Genomic DNA, 12,328 nt, shown 5'->3' with positions numbered 1-12,328 from the left:
AAGGAATGTGTCATTGAATCTTCCCAACTCTACGAAGCAGCCACTGTCGCCACCATCACTCCCGCTTCAGAGAGAATGAACCAGAGGTTCCGAGTGGTAAAGTAACTTGGTCAAGGTCACACAGTCAGTGACGAAGGTGACTCAGAATTTGAACTCAGTTCTTTCTGAAAAATAAAAGGTTCTCTGATCCTGAAGAGACTTTTAGGAACGATTTCTTGAGTGGGAAACATGAATATACGAGTGTTGCTGAAATGCTACCCTTCTGTGCTCTTTCAGTGGCCTGGGTGACCTCCACCACTGCACTCATCTCCCCGTATTGTAATTCTCATTTTCTCTGTCTCGCTCCCCACACAATGAGCTCTTGGAGAAGAGCTGCTGCCCGTCTACACCTCCGTATGTTGACGCTCCCCTATCATTCATTTGGCAAATATCTGCTGAGTTGTAAATGTGGGCTAAACCTCCACTAATAGAGACCATCATATTTAAATGAGATACATATTTTAAAAATGAGTAGGGCCCACAAAATTCTTATCAAAGTCTCAGTTTATGAGACCAGCTTCTGTGCAAACCCCTCTCTGTTATTTTCAAATGCAGCATTAGGGCAGCCTGCAGCAGGGCATATGGCTGCTCTACGGTAACAGAGACCCTTCCACGGTTTCAGTTTCTTAGGCATAGATGACACGTTTTAGAGAAGTTGTAGTAAGAGGAAAAAGTACGTTCTGAGGACAGAAAAGTAAATTTGGGGGTAGATTAGAAATTAGATTAGAAATACATCAATATATGGTTTTCGAGATTCTCTGGGTTTGCCTAGTTTGGAGACATTTAGATTTTCCAAGCACTTCTTATCTCACTTAATTGTATATTACACACACACTGGTTGACTTACAAAATGTTCATGTTTCCTGTATTTACTCTTCCTGTTGGGAGACCCTTGTTATCACAGGAGCAAAAACAAAACCCAAAAACCCGTCAGGAAAATAGGGAGGATTTTTCCTTTATTTCCTTCGAAATTTCAATAAAATCCTCCTACACCCTAAACTCAAGCTTTTGGGAAATTACATTCCCCTCCCCCCCACCCTGAGATTTCCTTTCTCCTTGAACTTCTGAAGGCCTCCTCTCTCTCCTTACATGGTGAAAGTGAAGAGGGGCAGATGAAAGTGTCAGGCTCCTGGAGGGTAGGAGGGGCAGCAATGCCACGCCCGGCAGGCAGTGGCCTCTGGTGCCGTAGGGGGGTGGGAGAACGAAACAGCCAGAAAAAAGGCAGAACAGAGATTAAAAAGAAAGACGAAGAAAAAGGAAGGAAGGGAAGAAGCAGAGAAAAAAAAAGAAAAAAGGGGCCAGGTCTCCGGGGCACTAAATGAATACTGCAGAGCAGTTCTTGTGCTTGTGACCCCTGAACATGAAGCCCTCCGGTGCTGAGATGCCGCACGGTGCGTGGAGCGCTGGCTTCTGCTAACATTTCCACATACGTCCTACGCTACCAACTTGAGAATGAGGGCCACACCGTTTCCTGTTGCCTCCCTCCTCAGCACCCACCCTGCTGGTGGGTGTCAACTGACCTTGGAGAGGAGCAAGTGGAGAAAAAAAAAAAGCCAGGCTAGAAGCCTGAAGGCAGGGTTCCATCCCTGAGTCTGTCACTCTCTAGCCGTGAGACCTCGGGCACATCCCTTCCTATGTCTGAGATGCAATGTATTCACGTCAAACCAGGATAATAAGCTCTGGCAACCTCTCAGGATTGCTGAAAGTTTCCTGGGTCGTGAAGAGTAGATCCGTAATTCAACGAAAGAAGTCTTGGAGTCCTTCACCCTCTGCAGACGGTCGCTATGGCACAGGAATGAATGAAGTCCTCTGCCATCAATGGCGGTGCTGACTAGTGGTGGCTTCCTATTCGTGTTGTGACCTCAACAGATGCCAGGGAGTGGTGGGACTTTGGGTGACCATCTCCCCTGGTGGCTGGCCTGCTGGAGCTTTCACAGGAAGTGACAGGCGGGCACGAGAGTTCTATCGTAGGTGGTGACTCAGCTGGCCTTCTCATCTTTACAAAAGAAGACACTGGGGTCAGGTTAGGTGATTTACCCAACGTCATACTGCTAGTGAAGTAGCAGAGTTGGGACTCTGGTCTCTTCTCTTTCTTCCAAACCAGGCACTAGTCCACAGTCTACATCTCTTTCCCTATTAGTGCTTTGGACATCCTGGATCCCCCAGCCCTGTCCCCCATCCACAGAAGGCAGAAAATGACTTATTTCTTATCCTAAATGCATAGCACATTGCCTTGTGCACAGTGAGCATATCTGCTGAATGAATGAAAAAATGAATGAATTACGTGAGGATCCCAAATCAAACAGCTCCATCAGTTGGATGGGGCTCATCGAGGGCTGTGAGGCATGATGAAACCCCACCGCCACCACGGGAAGAGCTCGTTCCTCTCCTTAGAAAGGAGGCACAGGGGACAGGTCTGCTCTGTTCCTTCAGTGTCTGTCACATGGCTGGCAGGCCCTGCGCTAGGCACTGGATAGACAAGAAGAAAACAGAGTCATGTCTCCAGAGGATTTGGTGTGGTGGGTCAGATAGAGATGACCGTGTGCTGGGAAAGAAGGAAGCAGAGGGGGCTGTGGAAGTCCAAAGGTGGGAACCCAACGTGGGCTGAGGGCTGGAATATTTCCTGGAAGATGGAATGTTTAAACTGAGACTAGAAGGAGGACAAGAATAAGCCAATAGGAGAGCAGAGCTGGGGGCAGGTCTGGGAAATTTGAGGACTAGCAAACTCTTTGCATCAGAGTTGTTTGCACAGTTCCTTAACCTGATGGTCCCATGCACAGCATCTAACAAGCCCATCCAGCTCTCGGCAGGCTTAACTCCTCCACGGGCTCGACAGCCCATCAGCTGGCCTCATCTCACAGTTGCCTGCGGTCTGGCCACAGAAGTGTTTTGCAGCCGGCTGTGAGCACAGCATCTGGGGAGGCCCCGGGGGGTGGTGGGTGGAATGTGCCTCCCTGTCTGTACACATCTGGGAGAAGTTTTTGTCATTTGCTAGAATAAATTCTGTGCCTTCTTTGAAAAGGCTTGCAAAATCTTTATCTCCTCCTCGGAACCCAGGATATTTAAAGGTCAATTTCGCTCTTGTCTCTTATCACGAGAAATGTGCTTTAGAGACAGTCTGAAGTGCGGCCAAATTCTTTGGCTTTATGTGAACTCTCCATGCCAACAATGGGAGATGGGGAGGAGAAGGGAGGACAGAGAGCTCTGTTCTTGGTTTTACTGAAATTTCTCCTTCCAGGTTGCATCTATCAGTTATCTGAATTGCAATCCATGATTGTTTTTTTATGGGACCAACAGTGCCTAAATAGATTAACCCACCTTGAAGCTGCTTAAAGGTCCTTTATCAAAAGGGGTCTGGTTGCTTAAATTCCAGGGGGCTTTTTCTCTTGGCTTCTTCTTTTTAAACACAGGTTCCATCCTCATCCTAGCTTTCCCACTGATCCACCGGATGACTTTGGGAAAATCACGTCAGCTCAGTGAGCCTCGGTTTCCCTGCCTGTAAACATCTGCCCTGCAAGTGTGTTGTGAGGGGCTGGAGGTTATGGACACAGAGTGTCCAGTGCAGGGCCTGCCCCTTAGAGATGCTCTCTAAACGATGGCTGTTGTCTTCCTTCATGTACATTTGAATTTTTTTCCTTCTAGCAATAAGCGTGCAATAGCTTGGAATACAAAATTTAACTAAGACATGAAAAAGGTCAAAATACATTATATGGAGAAACAGGATAATCATAAGTACAAAAAGTAGAGGATAAAATTATATAGAGAACATAATTCCAAGTTTTAAAAATAATCATTTGTATATGAATATATATTTATTTTATAATAAACATCATGTTTCTGTGATTACAGGTGGAAAGGAGCGGGAGAAAGAGAACTGACATTTGCAGGTGATGAACTGAGGCTTAAGAGAAATTGAATAACTCGCTGAAGGTCATGCAGCCAGCAAACGGGGGAGCAAGGATTTGAATCCAGACAATCTCGGTACAGATCCTGTACTTTTAATCACTGCGGTATGTTGCTTCTCAGGGGCTTTAGATACATCATCTGTAATCCTCACAGCAGCCCTGCAAGGTAGGCCTTAGTATTCTCATTTTACAGTCACACAGCATCTTTGGGCCACAGTTGCTCCATCTCTGAAATGGGCATGAATGCCCCCATCAGTGGGTCAGTGTGCAACGCATGAGAAGGTGCACGTGACAGCACTTCACAGAGGGCTTCCTAAAGGGCACTACATGCAAAGGGAACACCTTCTTCGTCAAATGGGCCACACAGAGGAATTCGCATTTTGTGTTGAGGCCGAGCCTCTGCTGCCTGGCGGCTCCCCCTCAGCAACCAGGGCTCGGGGTGAATCTGGAGGCAGGCTAGGTTGACTGGGCAGCCCTGACAGAGGATTAGGAGACTGGGAGTAACTAAGTCACATCCAGGATCTATTCCCCGCTTTAAAAACGTAGACAATGACCACAAGTGAAAACAGAAACAAACCAATGATGCTAAACCCAACTCAGGCATATTGTGTAACTTTTTTTTTTTGGTCTCAGTTTAAAAACACTGCAACAACATGCTTAACGAAGCTTGAAATTCCAGTTTAATTTGTAAAGGATTGCTTTCAGCCTAGCAAATTGGGAAAGAAGAGAAACCAGAAGTTCTCAGATAACTTGAAGAGCCACGGTCAGGGTTACGATAGAGCCGCGAGTCCGAAGTCTGGGCACGCTGAAAAGCTCTCATGTGGCCAGACCTCACAGACTATGCAGTTTCTGTCACTCGCCAGCTGTGTGACCTGGGCAAAATACTTCCCCTTACTAAGTCCTAGCTTCCGCATCATAAGAAAAGAGTAAGAAGGGGATAAGAATACCATACACCTCCCAGTGTTGCTGGATGGGTACACAACTGCTTTGCAAACGGTAAAATGACATATGAGTTACCATTGTCATCCTCTGGTCCGCTCTGCGGTACCGCTGTAGCCTATTTAAATTCGAGTAAGTACTCACACTACGTGTCTAGGAGGAGGATAAAGCACCAGGAGGAGGTGGTCCCTAAGACCACACAGAATATGGCCCAAGACTCCTGGGTCCTAGTCCAGCTGTGTTAATGACTTTCTGTGTGACTTCCATGTATATGACGTCACATCCCCTCTCTGGGCCCCAGGTTCCCGGTCTGTAATGTGCAGGGGAGTAAAGGAGGGAGCTGTAGTCTGTGTTCTCTGTCTCCTCCAGGCCTGTTACTCACATTAACCTCTGCTAATCCCTTCTCCAAGCCCCTGAGTCACATCAGCCAAAAACCATCTCTCAGCGAGACACTAACCTTTTTTTTCCCTCCACTCTGACTTATGTATCTGGGATTATGCTGTGTCCCACATCATGGCTGAAATAAAGTCATCTGTTTCATTCTATCTCCATTAGATTTGGTTGTTTGGATGACAATTTCTTCCAAATAACTGTGAGCTTCCTGAGGGAGACAGACAGGGTCACGTTCATCGGTCTCGATATCCTCTTAGAAAGGAGTGTGGTACCCAGTAGACAGCAGGAGCCTAGCAAACGTGTGCTTGACTGAACTGCAAACAGCCAAGCGCTAACTCTGGCTCACCCCTGTGCTGCTGTGCACAGCCTGCCACACTTCTCCCTCCACTAAAACTGTCCCTGTTTGGCCAAGACCCAGAGGGGCCAGGGAGGGTAGTCTAGCCCCCTCCAGCACTTGGGGACAGTCTAACCCTTACGGTTGTTTCATCCGTGCCACCCTGCAAAGTGGGAACCCTCTGCCCCTTCCTCTTGGCTCCCCCAATGGGTAGAGAGCCTACCAAACTGAGAGGGTCCTGAGGTGAGACATTCCCTCATTTTTCAGTTGAGAACCCAAGGCCAAGCTCCCTCAACAGTCCGGTCTCCCCAGCTAGCTGTCTTCCCCACCATGATGATCCACGGGATGTCTTCCTGGCTGGACTGGAAGCCCCATGGGACAGGGGCTGCATCACCGTTCCCAGGAGGGTACCCAGGCATTTGATAACATCAGCTGAACGAGTGGATGCTCCTTTATTACAGCAATTATCCCACTACACTGCAACCGGTGCTGTTTCTCTCTCCAGGCTGCGCACTTCACAAAGGCAGGGACTGTGTCTTATTTGTCTCTGAAGCCCCAAGACCCAGGATAGGGCCCAATGCAGAGGAGACGTTCAGTTCATGTTTGCTGAGTGAGTGAATGAACCCAAGTTGCAGCAGTACTATTGTATGGCCTTCGTAAAAACCATGTAAAAGCTCATTCCGGCCCATAACATGCTCCCTGAACGGAAGAGGTATATTCTCCTACACTTGGGGATTTTCTGATTGTTCTTTTCCACTTCGCGCTGGTTCATCTCCACGGCGGCTGGAGAAGGCTCTGTTCCCCTGGGGTCGGGATCAGCCCTGTTTCCTATGATGAGAAGCTCTTTCTCCCACCAAAGCTGTGGGGCTTTTGGCTCCTGTGTGCCCACGCTCCCGGTCAGCACTGGGGAGTCCCAGCACTGGGAGGGCTGCCTCTGAAGGATGGTGAACAGAGGGTACATTGGCATTGTGTTTCATGCGAGGGGGTGAATGAACCCTGTTTTATAACTTATTCTGCTATGCGTGTTACGGGGGAGTGCACCCTCGCCCCACATTTCTCAGGGACATTCAGTTCTTTTGCTGCCCAGATAGTCAACAGCTTTGGCCAAGACCCTGGATCCCTGAGAAGGGAATGACTTCATGCTACGGCTCCTCTCCCTTTCTTTTCTAACTATAGGAATGTCATTGCTAGTCATGGAATTGCGTCTACATAGGCCAAGTGAAGGGCGGGAGTTAGGCAGATAATTTAGGCTGACACCTCTTCCCTATGAAGAGCCAGTACGATTGTACTTTATCTTGCCTGAAGACAGGGCTACTTGGTGCCCTTCCCTGCTTTGCCCATGATGTTTTCTCCCTCCTTTCCAAGAAACGCCTGCCTGCCCAAGCTTCACCTTCTTGATGAATGTTTTCCTACTCTCACAGCAGCCAATACAGAAGTCTGCAAGTGCCCTTATCACTGTCCATTAGCCCTTAACTTTGGTCTCCCTCCCTCATTTGAGCTCCTGGAGTGTGGGGACCGGACTTACTCATCTCTGTGCCTGGTCTAGGGCCTGGCTCCATAACAGGAACCCTGGATATTTATGGAGCTCCACAAATCTCAGGCTGATGAAGGGACATTTCAGCCCTGTGAGTTCTCAAGAGGAGAGCAGGGACCCACTGCCTCTGCCTGGCTACCATGACCCAACCCCACGAGCTCCTTGTCGACAATCACCCCACGGGGCCCAGGACTGGGTGCATCAGGCCCGACCACCTCCTGTATTCAGGCAGCAGACCGAGGACTGAAAGCTGAAAGACCAGTGGCCTGAAACAGCCCAAGGCTGCCGGAGCCAACTCGAGGCAAATGAACCAGAGTAATCACAACAGCACACACTCGGCCTTTTAATCCTTCTGGTGCTTTGAGATTGTAGGATCACGCTAAGTAGAAGGTTCCCAAAGGCTGGGATGCTGAGTCTGGCCTGTTGACTTCCTACTCTGTGCAGTATATCAGAAAGTCCCTTGGTATAAATATGAGGGAGCTGCATAAACACATCTGGACTAGGCCAACCGTTAGGCCATCATTATGAAGGAAGGATGAACTGTTTTGATCTTTTTTTTTTTTTTTTCATATCTCCATCTTTTTCTTCTCCTAGTAACCCCTTGAGATTGGTAGAGTCAGGAGGGATCAACCCATCTTCCACGTGGAAAAGCAAAGCACATTGTGTTTGTATTTATACAAGTTCCACACAACAGAAAGACAAAGGCTAATTCTAGGACTAATATAAAGACTGGAAGGGCTCTTATGATCCAATGGCCTCATTTTATAAATAGGGAGTGTTAGGCCCACTGACGTCGAGTGGCTTGCTTAAGGACACACAGAGCACCAAAGACAGAATTGGGATTAGAACCCTGGACTCTTCACTCTCAGCTAATAAAAGTTCCACAAGACTAGGCCTCCCTTCCTTAGGGTTTTGACCGCCCAGCAGTTGAAAAAAAACCCAACAGCAAAGACAAATTCCACTACAAACCCACAGGGACAGAAGGTGTGGAGGCAAAGATGGCCCCCAGCATGCTCGGTGAGGGTTACCACCAGAATCAGGGGAGAAGGGACCTTGAGGTAACTCAACCTCCCTCCCCTGGAGAAGCATCCTTTCTGCCACTTTCTGTGGTACAGAATTGGGTGGCCTCTTCCTGTCCACTTGCAACGGCGGTATCTCGTAACGTTGCCAGGCAACTCATTCCATTAATGAATTATTAGAAAATTCCTTCTTCCATATGCCTTCTCCTCTGCACTTGCTCTCAGAGGAGGGTAACTACTTTTGTTTGCACCAGCTAATTTTAATGAATTCAAATGGAACAACCAGTAATACGCACTCATTCCTTAGATGACATGTGCCGTTCTATGCCTACCCTGCAGGCCCCCTTGACTGGACAGCTGGTGTGTTGGTGGCCTGTTATCTCAGTAACGCCCACCCTCCACTCTGTGCCTCCCACAGCCCTGGAGATGCACAGCACCCCTGGGTGCCAGAGCCCTACCTCCATCGTTGTCTTTGCTGTCACCACAGGCAGTTTCCATGGACGTGTCGCAGCCAGCTCCTCTCCAGCCCAGCTGGCAGACGCAGTGCCACCCATTCAGGTCCAAGGTACATCTGCCGTTGCCATTGCACAAGCCAGGGCAACCCTCTGCAAGGCAAAGCACACGGAATCAAGGTGTGATCGCCCACAGCCACCTGGTCACATACACGCACACTCTGCCTGTCAACTTACAAAAGGCTTTCACATTCGTCAGCGCATCGGTGCCCGCAGCACCGGGGAGGTCTCTCATTAGAACTGCCACTTCACCTCTGAGGCAACTGAGACTCAGGGGTGGAAGGCCTCGCTAAGGATGCACAGTGGCCAGGGTTCTAGAGCAGGAGTCGGGGGATGTGGGCTTGTCCAAATTTGATCACTGGAGCTTTTAGGCTGCTCCTGGCTCCCTGCTCACTCTTGCCTGTTTTCCTGTCTCTCGTGGCTGCGCGGAACAAGGGAATCATCTATTTACTCCTCTTGTCCCCTCAGCACTTCTGGGTCTCATTCTAAAAGGCTGTACTTTTCTCAGGCCTTGTTACTAGGTTCATTGTACTGAACCTTAGGTTTCTCATTTACTTTGTCCTATTTTCTCCTAAACAACTGTCTTTGCTTTCAGGAAGGGTCCTGGAGTCTTTTTTCCCCCATCTTCTCTACAGCGAGTAAAGGGAACCCGGACAACTGCCATGAGAGAGACTAAGTAGGGCTGTCTGTGACTGCCATGGCAGGTTTGGGCAGGCTTCCCTTCCCTAATTTTCTTCATCTGTACATCTGTCTCCCTGTCATCTATTAAGCACCTTCTCTGGGCTAGCACTGGCGGTACAGAGATGAGTAAGACCTAGTTCTTATTCTTGAGGAGCATGCAGCCTATCAAAGGAGACAGGTTCGTATAAGCAAAATATTTCACTGCTAAGTACCCTGGGGGAGATGTACAAAATATGGTGGGAACCAAATACAGGAGCGGCCATCTGCCTGAGAGGGCTGTGGGTGATTCAATCAAGGAGGGTCAGGCAATATTTAGACTCTGCCTTAGGTCTGCTTTGACTATATCATAAGGTGGGGAGTTACTATTCAAGTAGATGTGCAGGTTTTTGTTGACCGCCTTTTCAAACCTCTCTCTGAGTCTGCAGCTTAGAAATCTAGGCCTGAGAATCTGCGAAGTTACACGGTTTACCCCAGCTTCTGCGTTGCTGCTTGGTTTTCATCCAAGTCCTCCTTTGAACGAATCTGCCAACTGTTTTCTCAGAGGGGCTATCAAAATGTTACCTCCCTGGGATGTCTTCTCTGGCCCTTGCTCAGTCTCAGGGAAAGGTATGGATGTGAAAGCACTCTGCCATCTATAAAACTTGTTTTATTATTAAGAGCAGCAACTACAGCTGCAAACTAAATTTTCTATCATGAAATAACTGAAAACGGACCCACTATTCTTAAATGGGACAAGTGTGGATGTGGCTGTCTGATATAAGACCTAGGCCAAGGTACTCACTAAATGGCCGATCAAATAGAATCTAAAGCTGTACTGTTTCAAGGCCTTCTGACAGTTGACTGTTCTTACAAAGTAAAAGAAAAGAACATGTTCATTTATACTTGAGATGTTCAATACCAATCAGTCCATCTGGCCACTGTGTTCCATTCAAAGGAAGAAACATTTACGGAGTGTGTACTCTGAGCCTAGGAGGGATTCCTGTGGAAGTTTTGAAGCAAATGTAGATAATGGGGTCACAGCAGAAGCCTGCTGGGAAAGGTGGGAAGCCAGCAGCATGGCCACCCCAAAAGTGATCGAGAAAGCAGTTGGAAAGCACAGGAGCAGTGCTGTGACGTGCAGGTGACCGCCCAGGCGTTCTGACTCAGTAGCTCACATCAGCCACCCCTCCTGATCTAAGCAAATACAGACTCCCTCTTTTTCCAATTAATCCCATTTAAAGTTTTGTCCATCCAGCTGAGACTTTAAATTAAGCCTCCTATGTATTTGAGATCCGTTTTGCAGGAAGAAGAGTCCAATCGTTAAGAATGGTAGTGGACTGCTTTCTCTTGCTCCAAGATGTAGCCTCTTGTAAGATGCAAATAACATCTCTTATCTAAGAGCACACGCTTGGGAGCCACATCAAAGGCTGGCTCTGTCACACAGTGGCTTTAGGACACCCAGGCACCTTATTTAATTTCTCTGAGCCTCAGTCTACTTATAAAATGGGGTTGCTGGGAGGATTAAATAAGATAATGTATGCATGATGCAAAAAGCCTGACATACAGCTTGAACACAGTATCTGAATCTTCTACTCACCTTGACCTTCTCTCTAGTTTAGTAGAGGGACTATAATATAAGTTGTATCCCTAACCTCAGGTAGGGGTCGTAGAAAGGCAAAATAGAAAACTGAGGCAGTTATCTAGATCAGAGTTGGCAAGCTTTTCCGGTAAAGGTCCAGATAATAAACATTTTAGGCTTGTGAGCCATATGGTCTCTGTTGCAATTACCCAACACTGCCATTGCAGCTTGAAAGGAGCTACGTACAATTTATAAATGAATGGGCATGGCTGTGTTCCGATAAAACTTTATTTACAAAAACAAGTGATGAGCCAGATTTGGTCTGTGTGCTGTAGATGCCAAACCCTGGTTTAGATGCTTCAGGACAGTGATGACAATGCCAGTTGCCATATACTGAAGGTCTCCTATGGCTTGCCACTGTGCTAGACCTTCTACATATATTATTTCCAAACTAAGTAACTTTTGGTTATATTTTCCAGATCCTTATTTCCTAGGGCAGTGCCAATTTCACACCCTTTAATCCTAAATTTTTAATAAAAAACATGTGTTATAATACAGTATGGACTTTGTACCTAGACAGACCTCAGTTTACATCCCAGCACCACCATTTTACTTACTATCTGTGTGATGACTGGCAAATTATTTAACTCTCTAAGCCTCAGTTTTCTCATCTGTAAAATGGAGGTAATATGTAATTCAAAGAGTTGTTAAGAAGATTAATGGGATAATGTATATCAATTATTTAGCACAGTGGGTAACACTGGTAGGCATTTAACAAATGACAACTGCTATTATTATTATTGGGTTTATTTTGTTTTAACATTGTATAACTTCACTAAGAAACTCACAAACCAGAAAATAACCCTTTGCCAGTCCAAACTGTGTCAATGTTTGGGTGAAAAGCTGTGGTCCTCATAAATATAAACCTTGCCAGAGGGAGCTGAGACAAACCCAATGACGTGGTCATGGGGCCAACATGCAGCTCAGCAGGAAGCAACGAGATGGGTTGAGGGTCACGAGTGTCACACCAGGCCCACCGTTTCATGCTTTCCTGGCACTCTTTCCCCCTGAGAGCAACTGTCCCAAGAATACTCAAATTATTAATTTTGCAACAGGTTACCGCCTTACTCCCTCCACTAGAATGTAAACTTGCCATAAAGTTGCCATACTTGCCACAAAGGCAACCTTGGACCTAATCCAGTGCCTTGCATGGAGCCAGTACTCGGTATGTATTTGTTGAAATGAATCAATGAATGAGGTGGAGACCTAGGTCCTGCCTGACTAAGTTGTGGGATCTTGGGAAAGTGATTTTTCCTCTTTTGGCCTCCATTTCCTCATCTGTGAAATGAAGGTTTGGATGAGATGCTCTGTTAGGTCCCTCCAGTACAGCCACCCTATAGAGAAGGTCAAAACA

The 12,328-nt window shown here is 47.2% G+C and overlaps 1 protein-coding gene across 4 annotated transcripts in view; it reads right to left on the bottom strand.

Moving 5' to 3' along the window:
• Positions 1-12,328, bottom strand: part of TENM4 (teneurin transmembrane protein 4) — a gene marked incomplete at both ends in the record, with an annotated part of 385,043 nt that overhangs the window by 97,253 nt on the left and 275,462 nt on the right. For all 4 annotated transcript variants that reach the window (XM_082844520.1, XM_082844521.1, XM_082844522.1 and 1 more), the window contains one exon: positions 8,622-8,768. In XM_082844520.1, coding sequence (XP_082700646.1) covers positions 8,622-8,768 — 147 coding nt within the window. The remainder of the gene's footprint in view (positions 1-8,621; positions 8,769-12,328) is intronic.

The sequence above is a fragment of the Leucopleurus acutus genome (genome assembly GCF_964270905.1).
Source record: "Leucopleurus acutus genome assembly, chromosome: 8".
Lineage (NCBI taxonomy): Eukaryota > Metazoa > Chordata > Mammalia > Artiodactyla > Delphinidae > Leucopleurus > Leucopleurus acutus.
This window is presented reverse-complemented; position numbering and strand designations above follow the sequence as displayed.